Genomic DNA, 18,190 nt, shown 5'->3' with positions numbered 1-18,190 from the left:
GGAAAGAACCAGGATTTCTTGGCGGAATGAAGGCTTAGAGTTATCCTGAGCTAACCACACTTCTTGGACTAATGACCTAAGAATGGCCTCCCAGAGAGAGATGGCATTCTCAAAATAACATAAGAGTTAATAGGCCAATAAACATATATAAAGTATTATACTATGTGCCAGGTAACACGCTAAGCACTGGGAATACAAAGAAAGGCAGAAAACAGACCATGTTCTTGAGGAGTTCAGAGTCAAATTGGGGGCTTAGCAGGGACTTGTAGAAAGTCAGGAGGCAGAGATAAGGAGAGAGAGATTTCCAGGCATGGGGACAGTCAATGAAAATGCCTAGATTTGGGCAATGGAATATTTTGTGTAAAGGTAAACAAGAATGTCAGTCTGTAGCAGAAACCACACTGGCATACCCAGGATGGGGCTAGCACAGATTCTTAGATCTGCTTTACTAGGAAAGACAGCTGTTCAAGGGGTCAACAATCTTTTTAATTACATTCATTAGTTCAGCGGAAAAGTCAGCACCCTGAACTTTAGAAAAAATCCAAACAAAGAAAATACAAGCAGAGAAATAAAGACCAATAGACAGGGCTTCTAACTGTCTGAGAAATTAGCATAGGGGGCAGCTAGGTGGTGCAGTGAGTAGAGTGCTGGCTGCAGAGTCAGAAGGACCTGAGTTTGGATATGGCCTCAGACACTTAATATACACACACACACACACACACACACACACACACAAAACTAGCCATGTGACCTTGGGCACGTTACTTAACTCCAATTGCCCTCCAAAAAGCCAAAAAAAAAAAAATTAGCATAGATCAACAGACGGATCCAACTGTCCAAGGCAATGCATACCCCAGCACCTGGGTTTTTCAAAGCTTAAACAGCTACCCAGAGTCTCATCCAATCAAATCACAAGACCACTCTTCCAATGAGTGAGCCCCAAAGCAAAATGCTAACCTCAGAGTATATATACCTTTCTTCAGGGTGAGAGAGCATCACAACACTCAGACCCACTGCCTAATTACAAAGTATCAAAAGGTATAAGTCTTGAAAAACAAGCTTCCCCTAATCATCAAGCTTCCCTTAATGGGCTCCATGTGAAGCCTATTAATGGGCAGGAAGATCTTATATCCCATTAACATCATGCAACCTTACTGGGAGAGTAAGTATAAGGATACTGGAAAGGAAGGAGGGGACCAAGTTGTGAAGAGTTTTGTAAGAGAAAAATTAATAATTAGAACCATCCAAAAGTGGAATGATCAGCCTTGGGAGTTAGTAGTTTTCCCTTCTCCAGAAGTCTTCAAGTAAAAGTTATATGAGCATATGAATATTTTATAAAGAGAATTCTTGTTCGGGTACAGACTGGGTCAGATAATCTATAAAGCCCTTTCCAACTCAAATTCTGTGATTTTGTGGAACATATGAAATGGCTTCAAGATTGCTAGGCAAGGGGAAAAGAATAAAGGGAGTAAAAGACTAGTCATCCATATGTTAGAAATTGGAACTCAAAGAGTAACTAGAACTTTGAAGCACCTTAGATAATGTGTTATAATTATTTTCTGGTCAATTCATAGATCAATGACATACATAATACCAAGTAATAATATCACACTAGACAACAAAAGTAGATGATTATTCTCAACTAAATAAAAATGAGACTTACCTTTTTAGCATTAAAGTTTGCATCAGTATTTGTCTCAGCTCATGACTTTTTGAATCTGAAAAATTGTTGAGAAAGCTATGGGTGCTAAGGTAGATATTGTTTATTTTTCCACTCTGTGTCTGGCAGGTTAATTCTCCATTATACAAGAGCAATGGCTTATGGGAAAAGGGAACCTTTGTGCCTCCTGCCAAGATTACCTTGGACCCTACATAATAAAATCAGAAAATTATTTTTAGAAACATTTATATCTAATCCTTCCCCAGTGACTGATAAAACATAAAATACACTCATATCTGAGTCAGTATAATCAGTACAGATATTTGTGAAAATGTTGAATCTTCAAATACTGAGAAATGTAACTCCCATCATCCCCCTTCTTTACATATATTTTCAGTTCATTTATTGATGAACTCTATAGCTAAGAAAAAATCAACAGAAATATAGTAGGTACCTACTAAATGGAAGGCACATTTTTCTATGATTTGGCCACTTTTCTCTGGCTAAGCCTTTACCTTCTCCCTTTTACATCATTTGAATTAATATTTAACAACTGTAATGAAAAAATTATTGATACTTGAATATCTATTCTCTACAAAAGAATATTTGGTAAAAATATATGTTGATCTTAAATGCCATCAAAGAAGTGTAGACATGGAAATCTTAGCTATGATGATAGCAGGTAGACAGAATTATAATGAACCCCCAGTGAATTAAAATATTTCACCGATATCTTCTGACAGAAAGGTAAAAGAACAATTCTGGTCATTCAGATTTGAATTTTACTTAAAATCATACTTTAACCCAAATTACCCATCAGTCCTTAATGTAAACCTGTTATTTTTCCTTAATTTGAATGTCATCCAATAAGCACTTGCTCAATACATTGAATAAAAGTTTTAATTTATCAAGCTTAATTTGAAATTCTGATCCAAGTATTAGATACAACAGAAGTATTTACTATAAACTTAGTAAGTGGTTGATCAAGAGCCTGAGGATTAATGTTTCAGACTGAAAAATGTAGACTAAACTGACACTGAAACATCATGTATTTCAGTAACATACAAATGCAATGACAAAACCTTATTGCAATAATATCCAAATTTGTCAAAAATTGAGTAAATTGAGCCATTCCCCCAATGGCTAAATGGTCATTTTAAAAAAATGCAATTCATCAACAGCTATATGAAAGATGCTCCAAATCACTAACAAAAAGAGAAATGCAAATTAAAACAACCCTGAGGTTCTACTTTACATCCACTGAATTGACAAAGAAGACAAAAGGTGACATTGGCAAATATTGGAGGAGTTATGGAAGGACAATCACATAAATGCATTCCTGGTGTAACTTAAATTGTTTCAGTCTGATAATTTGAAAATATACACATAAAATCACTAAACTATACCAGAAACACCAGGCAGATTCCTACCCAGAAGAGGTCAAAGAAAAAAGATCCAAATATATAATAAATATTCACAGCACCATTTTTTTTATTATCCTAAAGAAGTGAAAACAAAGCAGGTACCAATCAAATAGTGAATAACTAAAGAAACTGGTATATTAATGGAATGGAATATTATTGCACCATAAGAAATGACAGATATTAAGAATTCTGAAAGACCTGGGAAGATTAATTTTGAACTGATGATACAGAGTAAAATGAACAGAAAGGAAAAACAACTTACATGATAATCACAATAACAGAAAGGAAAGCAACTCAAAGGCTTCAGAACTGATCAATGTAGTAACCAGAAGACTGATGACAAAGTATACCTGCAGCTTCCTGAAAAAAGGTGATGGACCAGAGGTACAAAACCAGACATAAAGATATGGCTAAAGGACAGAATTGCTTTATTTGACCAATCTCATTTATTACAAGGGAAGGCATATATTTATGAGAGGATAAGGGCAGCTAATGAGAAGTGATAAAAATTGAAAAAAATAATAAAGAATATTAATAAAAAATTTTAAATACATAAAACAAAAATCTCAGGAAGGGTCGTAAAAATCTAATTGTTTTACTACTTTAAATTTAATATATATATATAATTTAAGAACAAACCCTTCATAACAGAACTTCATGGTTCCATATACAGTTATGTATATGATGATGTTCTCTGTGTATTGACATAGTTATGTTTGCTTATGCTTCTAAATTCATAATTGAAAGGAAAAAAATCCCTCTCTAGTATAGGGTAGAATTTAAAATGTAACAAAAACAAATTTAACTTAATTTTTAAAAAAAGGAAAAAGTTAATATGTTTGAATACATGGCATTGAGTATTTTAATCAAAAAGAAATTATAGTACCTTGTATAGTATCCTTGTGAAAGACATAAGTATATACTTTGTCATCATCATACGCCACAAATACACCTTTATCCATTGACCAATTTTCCCAAAGAATGCATTTGATGGTTGGTGGAAAATTTGGAATTTCATACACTGCATCAATTACCTAGAATGAACATATGTATTTAAAATAATCTATATATCAAAAGATTCACATATAATTATCTTTTGCAACCTCCAAATATTGTCCATATTTATCTTTATCAGGACTTACAGGGCAATACAGAAAGCCATCACTTTTATCATCAATGAATGCCAACCTGGTACCATTTGTATCTGGAAAAATCTTTCTAACACTGACAGTATGCCGATATTCATTCACGTGTTGCCAGTCTTCAATGTAAAAATAATGAATTACACCAGCCTAATAAAAATGAAAAGTGTCATTTCTTAATTTTAATATAAAATAACTCACAAAATAGTATCTACCACTCATCAATATAGGATTCCTCTTATCTAAAGCATAAATTGATGATACACTCTGCAAAAGTATTTATTTTGGATACATTTTCCCCTTTGATTTGATAAATTGTTACTGAATATCTACTATCCACAAAGTACCATGCTATATGTGACAGGAGTACAGTGATGAATAAAAAACAGTCCTTAAACTCAAAAAGTTTATCTTCCAATAGCAGGATAAAATTAATGCTACATTTGAAATCAGAATATCTAGGTTCAAATTCCAACTCAGCAACTTAATGCCTATATGACCTTGGACAAACATAGATTAATAGCTGGAAGGAATCTTAGAAATCATCAAGTTCAACTCTTCCTGTTTTGGAGATGAAAAAGCTGAGCCTCAGAGAGGTTAAATGACAGCCATAAGGTAGCACAGTTGGAATTCAAACCCAGGTCCTTCAAATCTAACTCTAGTATTCCTGTCATCATACTATGCTATAGTCCCAATTCAGCCCCTTCATTTTATAGAAGAAATTGAGGTCCAAAAAGGTTGACTTATCCAAGTGACAGGTGTAGAATGGTTCTTCAGGAAGATTCAATAAAGCAGCAATGAAAGGACAGAATGCAAGGAAGAGAGATTGAAGTCAGAGACTAATTAATTAGTAAATTGTTAAAATTAGCTGGGGCAAGAGGCACCGAGGACCTACATTTTGATGGTAGTGACAGAAATGAAAGTAACTAACAGATGCAGAGTGAAATGAGCAGAATCAGGATAACAATTTACACAAAGACAAAAATAATATAAAAGAAAACAGTTTTGGTAGACCTCAGAATTCTGATCAAAGTACATTCAAAAGACTAATGATGAAACATGTATCTCCCACTTCTTAACAGATAGGTAGTGAACTAGAGATGCAAAATGAGATAGGCATCCTCAGACATAGCTAATGTTTTGATTTGCTTTGCTGGACTTTATATTTTTAACAAGTGAAGGCTATTACTTGTTAGAAATGGGGGAGTGGTAGATTAATTAGGATCAGGAAAGAAAAGGAAAGAACAGAGAGACAGAAAAAGCAGGATATTCTATGTTGGAAACCAAAAGATAAAAGTTTTCACAAAATCACAGAAAGTGGGTTGAAAATTAGTATGCACAAAAAGTATCAATAAGCATTTTAAATGCACAAAATTATTTTTAAAATTATAAGACATAGAAGAGTTTTGTTATTACTTTGCTAAATTATATGTCTGTGTTATCAAAGCTTAAAACTGCACAAAGACTCTAGGGACATCCTGCACTTCTTAAAATATGTTTATGTAACGGTTCACATTTCTTATACAAATGTTTTTGTCCTCTATATATTGAAATATGTATTTGCTGGTGACCATTAAGTTCATGATTAAAAAGAAAAGGTAAGTAAAAATAATTTTAAAAGGAAACCAATTTGAAAAACATTCCAGAAATAGAATCTATAGTACTTGACAATAAATCATATATGTAGGATAAGGAAGGAGGAATTAAAGAGGACTACTTACTAAAATTTAAGCCCAGGTGACTAGATTAATCACAGTACCATTAATAGTACAGGAAAATCAGAAAGAACAGTTTGAGTGGAGAAGGACCAAGAACAAAATCTTCAGAACTTAGATTTAGGGGGGTTTGAGGAAGGGAGAGGAACCACCAAAAAGGAATGATCAGAGAGATATAAGAACTTGTTGCTAAGTCATCTTTTTAGTTATGTCTGACTCTTCGTGACCCCATTTGGGGCTTCTTGGCAAAGATACCAGAGTAGTTTGCCATTTCCTTCTCTAAGAACTGGAATAATGTAATTATCTTAGAAAGAAATGGAAGAGTCATAATGACAGAATGTGAGATGAAGATAAGTCTAACTTGAACAGAAAATCTCCTTTGCAATATCTCTCCCAAGTGCACAGTGCCTGGCACTTTGTAATTGTTTAATAAATGTTGAATAACTGCTTGGTCATTTAGCATCTCTTTGAAACCTAAAGAGAAGGGAAACTTTATATCTTACAACGCAACTCTTTCCACTTTTGAACAGCTCTAGTTGTTGGGAAGTTTATCCTTACATTGAATCTAAAGTTGTCTTCCTACAACTTCCACCCATGACCCCCAACTCTGCATTCACGTGTCAAACAGAACAAGTTTAATCCTTTTTTGTGACAAACTTTAGGACTAAAGATAGTGTGAGAAACTTCTTAAAGGGAGAAATGGTTAACAGAATCAGCAGAAAACAGGAAGACTGAGGATGATGAAATCTGGGAAAATTTCATCTGACATAAAAAGTTATTTTGACTTTTGATGCACTGGTTTCAGTTGAGATATGGAAATGGAAATAACAAGAGAGTAGATGGGAAAAGAAGCATAAGGAAAAAGTATACTCAAGAAATTTGCCAGCAAAAGTAAGCAAAAAGATGGGGTGACAGCTTGAGACAATGACAACATAATTTTTGTGCTTTTTTTCGGACAGAATAGATTTGAGTCAGTTTGTAGAAAAAAAAACAGGAGAGAGACTGGGGCTGCATGCAAGAAAAAGGATGACTGATGGAGAAAAGAGGTGAAAACCTTGTTGATGCTTTACTCTTTTGAATGAGGTATAAATATGAGAAATGAACAAATTAATAAAATGATCCAGGTGAAGTAAAATAAGCATAAATTCACTTTAAACAGAAATGAAATTCCTATAAATTTAATGCAAATTAAAATAACTTTCACCTTCTATCTCACATCTATTAGACTGCAAAGACAACCAGAAGATAAAATGACAAATATTAGGGGACTGTCACTTGACCAGCACAGCTGTAAGTCAGTTTAATCATTTTGGAAAGCACTTTGGAACCACACTCCAAAAGCCACTGAATTGTATGTAACCTTTAAACCAGCTATACTACCATTAGGCTACACCTTCAAAGAGGTCAAATGAAAGAGGAAAAGGATTTATATGTATTAAAATATTTATAACAGATTTTTGTTGTGGTGATAACAAAGAATTAGAAAGGGAGTGCCTATCAATTGAAAAGACTGAACAAATTAAGGTATGTGAATATAATGGAATATTACTGAATCATAAGAAATAATGAAAGGGTTGATTTCAGAGAAACCTGAGAAGACTTATATAAATTAATGCATAATGAAGTGAGCAGAAATAAGAGATATTTTATTTAGCAACAATAGCATTGTAAATAAAAATAACCAAAACACATAAGAACTCTGATCAAAGCAATTACTGACCACAATTCCAGAAGATATATGATGGGAAAACTATTCACTTCCTCAAAAAAGGGAGAAGGACTCAAAGTGCAGAATTAGACAAATTTTTGGACATGGGAAATGTGTGGATTTATTTTGCTTCACTGCATTTATTTGTTATAAGGACTGTGTTTTTCTTTTTTTCATTGGGGCAGCAAGGTAAAGTATGGCCACCAAAAAAAAAGAGGTTTATTTAATCATTTTATTAAATGCTAAAAAGATAACTGAAGGTTAAGGACACCCAAACAAGCAAAATAGTTGTGAAATATGTTGAATACACAACTAGAAAAGAGTAAATGGAAAGAATCACAAAACAATTACAACTGAATTTATTTATTATTTATTTATTATTAAAGAATAAACATGGACCCAAATTAGAGATATAAAAAGATACTCCAACCCCACTTCTTTGAAGAGATGGGAAAAGGTTTATAGATATGGAACATTATGTATATTTTCAGTCTTTTTCAATGTATTGATAAGTTTTGCTAATATTTTTCTTCATCATTTTTTAAAAAATATTTGTTACATAAGAAAATTCTCTAGGGAAGAAAGAAAGATAATAGGAGAAATTTTGGCAATGTAAGAACAAAAGATATCAACTAAATTTTTTAAGAAGCAGGTACCATGTTGAATTTATTACATATATTTTGAATCCAGCTATATGTAATCACGATTCATGTTTTCATATATAGTTCCCCTTTTCTGTTCTATTTTTCAGATAGAAATATTCATTTTTGGTGTTAAGTTCAGAATTTTTAAAATAAAATTTGAAGACATTCCTGTAAATTAAAAAATTAAGATTAGAAAAACCCTAATAACCTAAATATCTTATTAGTGAACATTTAAAACTGAAATGAGGAATTCTTTTTTTTTTTTTTTTTGCTTTTTGGAAGGCAGGGTAATTAGAGTTAAGTGAATTACCCAAGGTCCCACGACAAGTAAGTGTTAAGTGTCTGAGGTCAGATTTGAACTCAGGTCCTCCTGACTCCAAGGCTGGTGCTCTATTCACTGTGCCACCTAGCCACCCCGAGAAATTATTTCTAATCCACTATTGTTATTAATTACCTAATATCTAAACAAAACAATCAGGGAATCCACTTTTCCTTTAGCACATTAAAATTTCATTTTCAAAAGAACAAAAAGAATATATTAAAGGAGTAAAGACTTTTTTAATAGTCTCAACACCTCATCTTGAAACCTTTATACCATCTGAAGCAGATCAACAGCAGCAACAGGCAAGATACACTACAAATGAAAGAGAAGCATATTTATGGTCAGTTCAGTGTAAGAATAGGAAAGAAAACTCAAGAGAAGCAGAGGTGAACTGGATCATCTCTAACATATCCTTCCTTTCAGGGCCAATACTTGGGGAAATATAGAGTATATTGCCACATAAGGCATTTTTACATAAGATAATTCCTTAGGGTAAAGTTCCATATTATATCGGCTAGACAAAAAAGATATTGCAAACTGTATATTTCTTCTACACAATCAGCCACTAGGAATAAAGTTATTTTTAAATGAAAAATTCAATATTTATCCTAGGTTTTACATTTATTTCAAACATTTTCCCCAAAACATCTTAAATCCTTCAGATAATTTCTTTAAATTCTCCTATGCTCATTTCTGCATTTAATATTAAGGGGAAAAAAATCAAGTCTTTTAATATGTTCTTCCACCACTGTGGTTATTCTTTTTACTGTGTGATCATCTATGTTGATGGTGATAGTCTAAGAATGGGAGGTTTTGTTCTAACATAGTTCGTTTGCTGAATTCTTAGACCTATTTTTTTTTTGCCTTTTGGAGGGCAATTGGGGTTAAGTAACTTGCCCAAGGTTACACAGCTAGTTTTTTCTTTGTGTGTGGGTGTTAAGTGTCTGAGGCCAGAACCGAACTCAGGTCCTCCTGACTCTGGGGTCGGCGCTTTACTCACTGCGCCACCTAGCCGCCCCGTCTTAGAGCTATTCTGATGTCTGTATTTGTAGCATAATGATTTGCTGTCTCCTAGTTCCTGAATACAAAGCTTATGTATAATTTTAACCACCGGGTTGTATCTTGCTAAATATTCAATAGATAATTTTTTGGGGGAACTGCAATGCTGTGTTGCATAGTTCACTGTTTCCTTGCATAATATGCATTGATCACGAAGTGTGGGTTTCTTAAATAAATTAAATTACAAAGCATTTATTAAGTATTCACTATGTGCTGGGCACTGTGCCAAATAAGAATACAAAAACAAGCAAGATATTTCCAGTCCTCAAGGAGCATACTTTCAAAGACAAGTTAATAGATAAGATGGAGCTAGAATGGGAAGTAGGAGAGAAGATTAAACCTTAAGGATATTCTTATAGATAATCCTTCTATAACTTCTGATAAAGGTAACTTGTTACTAAATAGTCATCATAAATCTCTACCTCTCCCTTTCTATAAAGAAATAGAAAGTTGCTCTTCTGCATGACTTACCCATTTAAAAAATCTTTCGTCAAAATATTGTTCATTGGGGCAGCCAGGTAGCGCAGTGAGTAAGAGCGCCAGCCCCAGAGTTGGCAGACCTGGCTTCAGTTCCGGGCTCAGATACTTGACACCCACACAAAATAACTGGCCATGTTACCTTGAGCAAGTTACTTAACCCCAATTGCTTTAAAATATATATATATATATATAGTTGGTTTATTTCATCCTGATGTCACCCATGATGGGTCTTTTGATTCCACTGGTGGATCTAAGCTGTTCCATAAGCTCCATCTGAAGGTAAACTACATTTGGTTACATTTGATAAGTCCAATGGCAATTATCTATTCCCAGTCTTTACTATTTCTGGCTGAAGTAATATCTGCTTCTTTTAAGAGTTTTAATCTATTTCTCATATCCTCTGAGAATGTTTATCAATCCCCTTCTTCCTCTCTGATGTTAACCCTTCTATAGTACGCTAGGTTGATGGACCCTGTATTTCTTTAATATAGTATGAATTTTCATTCAGGTTTACTTCCGTATCTATTATGGTCCATTTTGTATGTCCAAAAATATGAATTAAAACTGATACTATATAAGTGGTGATTGTTTTAAATGGGTCTTTTCCATTAAGATTTTAAAAAGCCATAGGTGTAGAACTGAAGCTAAGGCTTAGTATTAATGGCAATTAACAAAGTCAACACATATATTATAGCACTTTTGGGTAGCTTATTCAATAATTATCAAATCAATAATAAGTCATTTATACTCCTTTTCAATAAACTCTTTCTGTGCCTCAGCCAATATAGATATGATCCCTTTGGTAATTTGGCAAAAAGACCAAATCCCATTGGTATAAGACTATTTCCTCAAGAGTGGAGATGCCAAAAATTGAACAAGCTTTTTTTCCCCTTTATAACTTTTTCAAAAGGCTTCCTTCTTTCTCTCTCTCTCCCCTAAGTAGTTTCTATCACAGTCCTTCTCAGGAAATTTATTTGTATCCAAGGTGAACAAGCTGCCTATCCTTAGGTGACTACTACCCCCCAAGGATATTCACTATATATGATATTGTTTAATTTTAAGAACAAGCCTATTTTAGGTTTGCCCCATGGCAAAAAGTTCTCACATCTGAGGTTTCTGAAAGTCTTAAATATATGCCATAAATGAGTTATCTCAAAACATGAGCATGGAAAAGACAGGCATATACACCCTGACCTTAAATTTTCAAGAATGTTGGAGAATCAGGGCCTCACTCACAAGAAAGTCAGAAGCAGAATTTTTTCTTTATAAGAGCAGTTCAGCCTCAAATTACATTGCTGCCAAAGACTTGTCATATACCTCTCACATAGATACTGGTAGTACTATTAGAACACAGAATGCTGGCAGAGTAATAGGCCCATAATGCAAAAAATATCTAAATGGGACCTAGAAGCTTTCATGCTCCCTATAATCACCATAAATACAAGATCTGGCCAGCTATAAAACCCGTTTTCTTCAATAATTCATATCTTTCAATAAACTTTATTGGAACATAAGTGATTTGTGTGTTGCTTTGTTTCACCTTTTAATGGTATTTACCACATAACTATACATTTAAAAAAGCATTTTCTGCTAAATCTTGAATGGGTAGGAGAACCTGATCACCTTTCTAATTCTTGCACTTATGCCCAGAAACAAAGAATCTGTTGAGACACTCACAAAAAATGGCAAATGCATAAAAGAATTTTTAAAAGGCACCCAAAGACAAAATGATTCAGTTTCTTCTTAAGAATCAAAGAAATAGATTGTATGACAGAACTGCAGGTCTACCTTACTCAAAATTCCCATGATTAGCTTGAATTATCACCATTTACTAAGTAATGTGAATCAAATGATACAATGAAGAAAACAAAAAAAGTCCACAAACTACCTCAACCAATGAGCAATTGCCTCCTTGCCAAGGGAAGCTATACAGCAGCCAAGAATAACACTTTTAGAATATAAAGACATTTGCAAAATTTTACAAAGACACAAACACATGCTATAAAATCAAGATCTCTTGACCAAAAGAACTGCAAACTATCAAAATGTTATATTAATATGTACAGAAATATATATGCATATATATGTATAAAAATATGTAAGCATCTTTCAAATCAATAATAAGAGAAGGTAAAACTAAACGGAGATTTTATCTCAGTGCTTGAATTGGCAAAGATTGAAATATTCAATATTGGAGAGGCTGTGAGAAAGTAAGCAAGTTAATAGTTTTTAAAAATTACAATTATGAAAGGTAAGTCACTAACCTGTTTATACTCTTGACCAATCAATATCACTACTAGGCATTTATTTCAAAGAAGTTAAATACAGAAAGAAATGTTCCACGTATACAAAAATATCTATGGTAGCAAAAGCTGCAAGCAAAGTTTGCCCCACTATTGAGGAATATCTGACTGAATTGTATTATGAATTACAATAATCTATCACATACTGCCATGAAAATGAAGCATAAGAGGAACTCAAAAAAGTATGAGAATGGCTATTTGAACTGATGCAGTGAGGTAAGCAGAGCCAGGAGGACAATATACACAATGATCATAAGTGCAAACACCACTGAAAGACAGGTAAATTCCAATTAATTGTAATAATCAATATTGGCCCCAGAGAATAGAAAATGAAAGATGTCTCTTTGCAGAAGAGGTGAGGAGTTGGGAATGTAGAATTCTGTATAAACTGCCAGATCAAGTCACAGCATTCGTTGGTTAATGTAACTTTTTTCCAAGTTAACAATGGAGAGTTCAGTGTAGAAGGGTATTTTTAGAGATTAGTTGTAATATAAAAAGCCATCATTTTTTTAAAAATCCCATTGGAGTGGTAAAATATAATAAATATCATTACATCATTTAAAAAAAAAAGTAAAGCAAGTTTGGGTGGGGAGGTTTATAGAGAGGATATTGAGAGAACCAACTATGCAAAGTCATCCCAAGAGCAGTTAAGGATAAGCCTAGAAGGAAAACTGACCACAAAAAAAAGCACAACATGTTTAAAATTTTCTATAATAAGATCTTTTTTCATGAATGACACTGGAGTCACTACATTTGGACTCTAATCAGATTACCTAAGGAGAAAATTTTCCTCATTCATTCATCTACCTTTTAACTGATTAAATTATCATTAAAATAAGTTAAGAAAACAGTAGTTGTTCTGCTTTTGAGAGAGACAAACAGAGAAACAGGAAGAGAGACAAAGAGAAAGACAGAGCTCCAACAGATGATGTACAATTAAAGTCCCATCATTTAAATACCACACTGCTGTACCAGGTCTGTTATGTTTCCCAGTTCCTCATCTGTTTCTTCTTTTCATCCAGGTGGTCTGTAGTATACTCCAAGGACAATAATATTCTTTCTGTTCTTTTATCCTTCATGTATTCCTATTCTGGTGTGTAATTTTATCTTCTTACTATGCAATGATTTTCTGCCATTACTCCCTTTATCTATCTTGCATCTTTTGAATAAAGAATATCTATACCCAACTTCTTTTAGTTATGGGTCCTATCCCATCAATTCTTTTTTTTTAAAGCAATTGGAGTTAAGTAACTTGCTCCAGGTTACACGGCCAGCTATTTCTGGGTATGGTGCTAAGTATCTGAGCCCGGATTCGATCCCAGGTCTCCCAACTCTGGGATCGGTGCTCTTACTCACTGTGCCACCTGGCCGCCCCTCCATCAATTCTTAAAGACAAACTTCCCTAAGCTAAAAATTTGCCTCACAGCTAGATGGTACAGTAGATAGAGTGCTGGGTCTGGAGTTAGGAAGACTCATCTTCCTGAGTTTAAGTCTGACCTCAGACACTTACTTGTGATGCTGGACAAGTCACTTAAATTTGTTTATCTGTCCCTTCATTTATAAAATGAGCTGGAGAAGGTAATAGCAAATCACTCAAATATCTTTGCCAAGAAAACCCCAAATGGGGTCATGAAGCATCAGACACGATCGAAAAACGACTGGGCAATAAAATCTTTCTCCTTGATTTAGGGTAACTAATCTTTCTAGTTATCTATACTTTGTGCACCTGTACACAGCCATGGAATTTAATCAACTCAAGAGTAAGTTCCTTGATATTAGGAAATGTGGGTTATTTATCTTTGTACAACTCAGAGGCTAGAATTGTACCTTTTCTATAATAGGTATTTAATCAATGTTTGTTCAAATTTGCTTTGATTTAGTTCAATTCTTATTGAAAAGAGTTTTTTCACTCTTTATTTTTAGTATGAAGACATGCATTGTAAACAATGTGGTCCCTTCCATTTAAAAGGTCTGATACAATTTCCTTGATAAATAATATTCTTAGCATTAATGGCAATAGTTCATTGCTACCATTCCAATATACCAAATAGTACAACAGTGACCTGAAGCACCCAGTTAGCTCAATTTCCAATAAACTGTACCTTTCAAATTAAAAAATAATTATATGAAAGTACTGAGTAAGAAAAAATAAGTTTTAAAGCCCTTAAAAAATAAAGAGTTTTTAAGAGGCCAAGTAATCTAATTCTTCACATGGAATATATATAAAAAATTCAAGTAAGATGGCAGAGTAAAGTAAATGACTCATCTGAGCTCTTCCCCAACCCCCTCCAAATACCTTTAAAAATGACTAAACAAATTCTAGAGCAGCAGAACCCATAAAAAGGCAGAGTGAAAGAAATATCTAGCCTAAGACAAGCTGGAAGGTTGACAAGAAAGGTCGGTTGCACCAGGGTGAGAAAGGAGCGCAGTCCAGCATAGGCCATGACAATGTAGACAGAGCCCAAGCAAATCAAAGTCTCGGGGAGACTGAACTACCAGAAGCAGGGGTGGTTTCTAGACCTCTCAGTCCACAGACGCCAAGGACATATTAGAAGATCAGCAGAAAAGGTCTGCTGCACCTGGGTGAGAGTGGAGCAAAGTTTAGGCCCCAGGAAACCAGGAGCAGGCCTTGGGAGTGACTAAATCAGCAGAGGCAGCACTTACTTCTGGAGCTCTCAGCCCACAGACAGTAAGGGGGTCAAACAACTGTCAAGAAGGATATTACAGGGGTCATTTTACTAGCACTGAGGCAGGACTCTGTTGCTTTGCCCATACTTGAATCTGGGTCCCGGTCCTGGGTGGCAGTCCCAGAGGAAGAAGTAGTACTGGCAGAGCAGAGCTTGCCATCACAGTGGAGGGGGGACCTCTGTCACAGTTCCAGGGCAGAACAGAGTGCTTGTGGTTGCTTAAAGACCAGAGCACAGGCCAGGAGAGGAATAAATACCTCTCCTTAGATAATACCACCTTGAAAGAACTGAAAGTTTACAAGTCCCTATAAGTATCTCTGAAAACAGCTGCACAAAACCTTTGAAGTTTGGGACACTTTACCCTCCACCATGGAAGAAGAGCTCTACCTTAACAAAGAATTAAAAGGTCAAGGCTGGGAAAAAGAGCAAACAATGGGGAAAAATCTGACTATAGAAACTTACTTTGGAGACAAGGAAGATCAAAAAACACACTCAGAATAAAGCAACAAAGTTAAAGCTCCTACATCCAAAGCCTTCAGGAAAAATATGAATTGGTCATAGGCCATGGAAGAATTCAAAAAGAATTCTGAAAATCAAGTAAAAGTGGTAGAGGAAAAATTGGGAAGAGAAATGAAAGTGGGGGGACAGAGACAAGATGGTGGAGTAAAAGCAGGGCTTTCCCCTGCTCTCCCCCAAACCCCTCCAAATACCTGTAAAAAAATGGCTCTAAACAAATTCTAGAGCTACAGAACCCACAAAATGACAGAGTGAAGCAAATCTCCAGCCCAAAACAACCTGGAAGGTCGACAGGAAGAATCAATTACACCAGGCTGGAAGCAGAGTGCAGTCCAACATGGGCCACACTGGCATAGACCAAGCCAGAGCAGGCTGCAGGAGACTGAATCAATGGCAACTGTAGCAGTTTCCAGACTTCTCAACCCACAAACACCAAAGACAGCATAGAAGATCTGTGGGAAAACTCTGTGGAACCTGGGTGAAAGAGGAGCTCTGCTGGCCCCAGTCCCAGGGTGGTAGAGGTGGTGGCGGCAGCAGTAGCATCAATAGCAAAGATTGGTTCTAGGGCCCCAGACCAACAGATGGTGAGGGATCAAGAGGTTGAGTAGAGGGAGATTTCAGGGATCTGTTTCCTGGTGCTGAGGTAGGATTCTCTTCCTTTGTCCTGCTTGGATCTGGGTCCCAGTCCTGGGGGGTAGTCCTGGGGTGAGGAGGAGAGCTGGCATGGTGGAGCTTGTGGCAGTGGTGGAGAGGGAATCCTCTTCACAGTTCAAAGGCAGAAAAGAGTGCTTAGGGTCACTCACAGACCAGAGCACAGGCCAGGAGAGGAGTAAACATTTCTCCTTTGAACATACCACCTTGGAAAAACTGAAAACTTACAAGTCCCTAGAAGTATCTCTGACAACAGTTGAATAAAATCCCTGAAGTTTGGGAAAGTATACCTACCCCCCATTCCCATTGGAAGCAAAGTAACAAAGAGTTGTTGACAAAGAATTAGAAAGTCAAGTATTTGGCTAGGAAATGAGCAAACAACATAAAAATACTCAGACTATAGAATCTTACTTTGGTGACAAAGAAGATCAAAATGTACAGCCAGAAGACAACATCAAAGCTCCTCCATCAAAAGCCTCCAAGAGGGCGGCCAGGTAGCACAGCGAGTAAGAGCACCGGCTCCAGTGTTGGGATGACCTGGATCAAATCTGGGCTCAGATACTCAGCACCACATCCAGAAATAACTGGCCATGTAACCTTGAGCAAGTTACTTAACCCCGATAGCTTTAAAAAAAAAAAAAAAAGCCTCCAAGAAAAAATATGAATTGGTTGCAGGCCATAGAAGATCTCAAAAAGGATTTTAAAAATCAAGTAACAGAAGTGGAGGAAAAACTGGGAAGAGAAATGAGAGTTATGCAAGAAAATTATGAAAAACGAGTCAACAGTTTGCTAAAGGAGACCCCAAAAAATACTGAAGAAAATAACACCTTAAAAAATAGACTAACCAAAATCTCAAAAAAGGTCCAAAAAGCCAGTGAGGAGAAGAATGTCTTGAAAAGCAGATTTGGCCAAATGGAAAGGGAGGTCCAAAAACTCAGTAAAGGAAATAAATCCTTCAAAATTAGAATAAAACAAATGGAAGCTAATGACTTTATGAGAAAACAAGGAATTATAAAACAGAATCAAAAGAATGAAAAAATAGAAGACAATGTGAAATATCTCTTTGGAAAAACCACTAACCTGGAAAATAGATCCAGGAGAGATAATTTAAAAATCATTGGACTACCTGAGAGCCATGATCAAAAAAAAAGAGCCTAAACATCATCTTTCAAGAAATCATTGAGTAAAACTGCCCTGATATTATGGAACCACAGGGTGAAATAGAAATTCAAAGAATCTACCAATCACCTCTTGAAAAAGATCCCAAAAGGAAAATTCCTAGGAATATTGTAGCTAAATTCCAGAGTTCCTAGGTCAAGGAGAAAATATTGCAAGCAGCCAGAAAGAAGCAATTCTAGTATTGTGGAAACACAAGCAGGATAACACAAGACCTAGTAGCTTCTACATTACGGGACTGAAGGGCTTGGAATATGATATTCTGGTGGTCAGAGGACCTAAGATAAAAACCAAGAATCACCTACCCAACAAGACTGAATATAATACTTTGGGGAGAGGGGGGAATGGATATTCAATGAAATAGAGGACTTTCAAGTATTCTTGATGAAAAGACCAAAGCTGAAGAGAAAATTTGACTTTCAAACAAAAGAATAAAGAGAAGCATGAAAAGGTAAACAGGAAAGAGAAATCATAAAAGACTTATTAAATACACTCCTACACAGAAAAGTGATATTTGTAATTCATAAAACCTTTCTCATTATTAGAATAGTTAGAAGGAGTATATATAGACAGAGAACACAGGTTGAGTTGAATATTAATAGATGATATCTAAACAATAAAATTAAGGGGTGACGGAGGAATGTACTGGGAGAAATAGAAAGGGAGAAGTAGTATGGGGTAAATTATCTCAAATAAAAGAGGC

At 35.2% G+C, this 18,190-nt stretch overlaps 1 protein-coding gene across 1 annotated transcript in view; it reads right to left on the bottom strand.

Moving 5' to 3' along the window:
* The window catches only part of LOC138146493 (WD repeat-containing protein 19-like), a 154,033-nt gene that overhangs the window by 78,842 nt on the left and 57,001 nt on the right, over positions 1 to 18,190 (bottom strand). Inside the window, exons 12-14 of the mRNA XM_069068410.1 lie at positions 4,227 to 4,376; positions 3,971 to 4,118; positions 1,664 to 1,868 (exon numbers count right to left, since the gene is read on the bottom strand). Coding sequence (XP_068924511.1) covers positions 1,664 to 1,868; positions 3,971 to 4,118; positions 4,227 to 4,376 — 503 coding nt within the window. The remainder of the gene's footprint in view (positions 1 to 1,663; positions 1,869 to 3,970; positions 4,119 to 4,226; positions 4,377 to 18,190) is intronic.

This window comes from Petaurus breviceps, unplaced genomic scaffold, assembly GCF_028583685.1.
Source record: "Petaurus breviceps papuanus isolate PSGF00001 unplaced genomic scaffold, PetGlider_PUasm1.0 140, whole genome shotgun sequence".
NCBI classification, from domain to species: Eukaryota; Metazoa; Chordata; class Mammalia; order Diprotodontia; family Petauridae; genus Petaurus; species Petaurus breviceps.
This window is presented reverse-complemented; position numbering and strand designations above follow the sequence as displayed.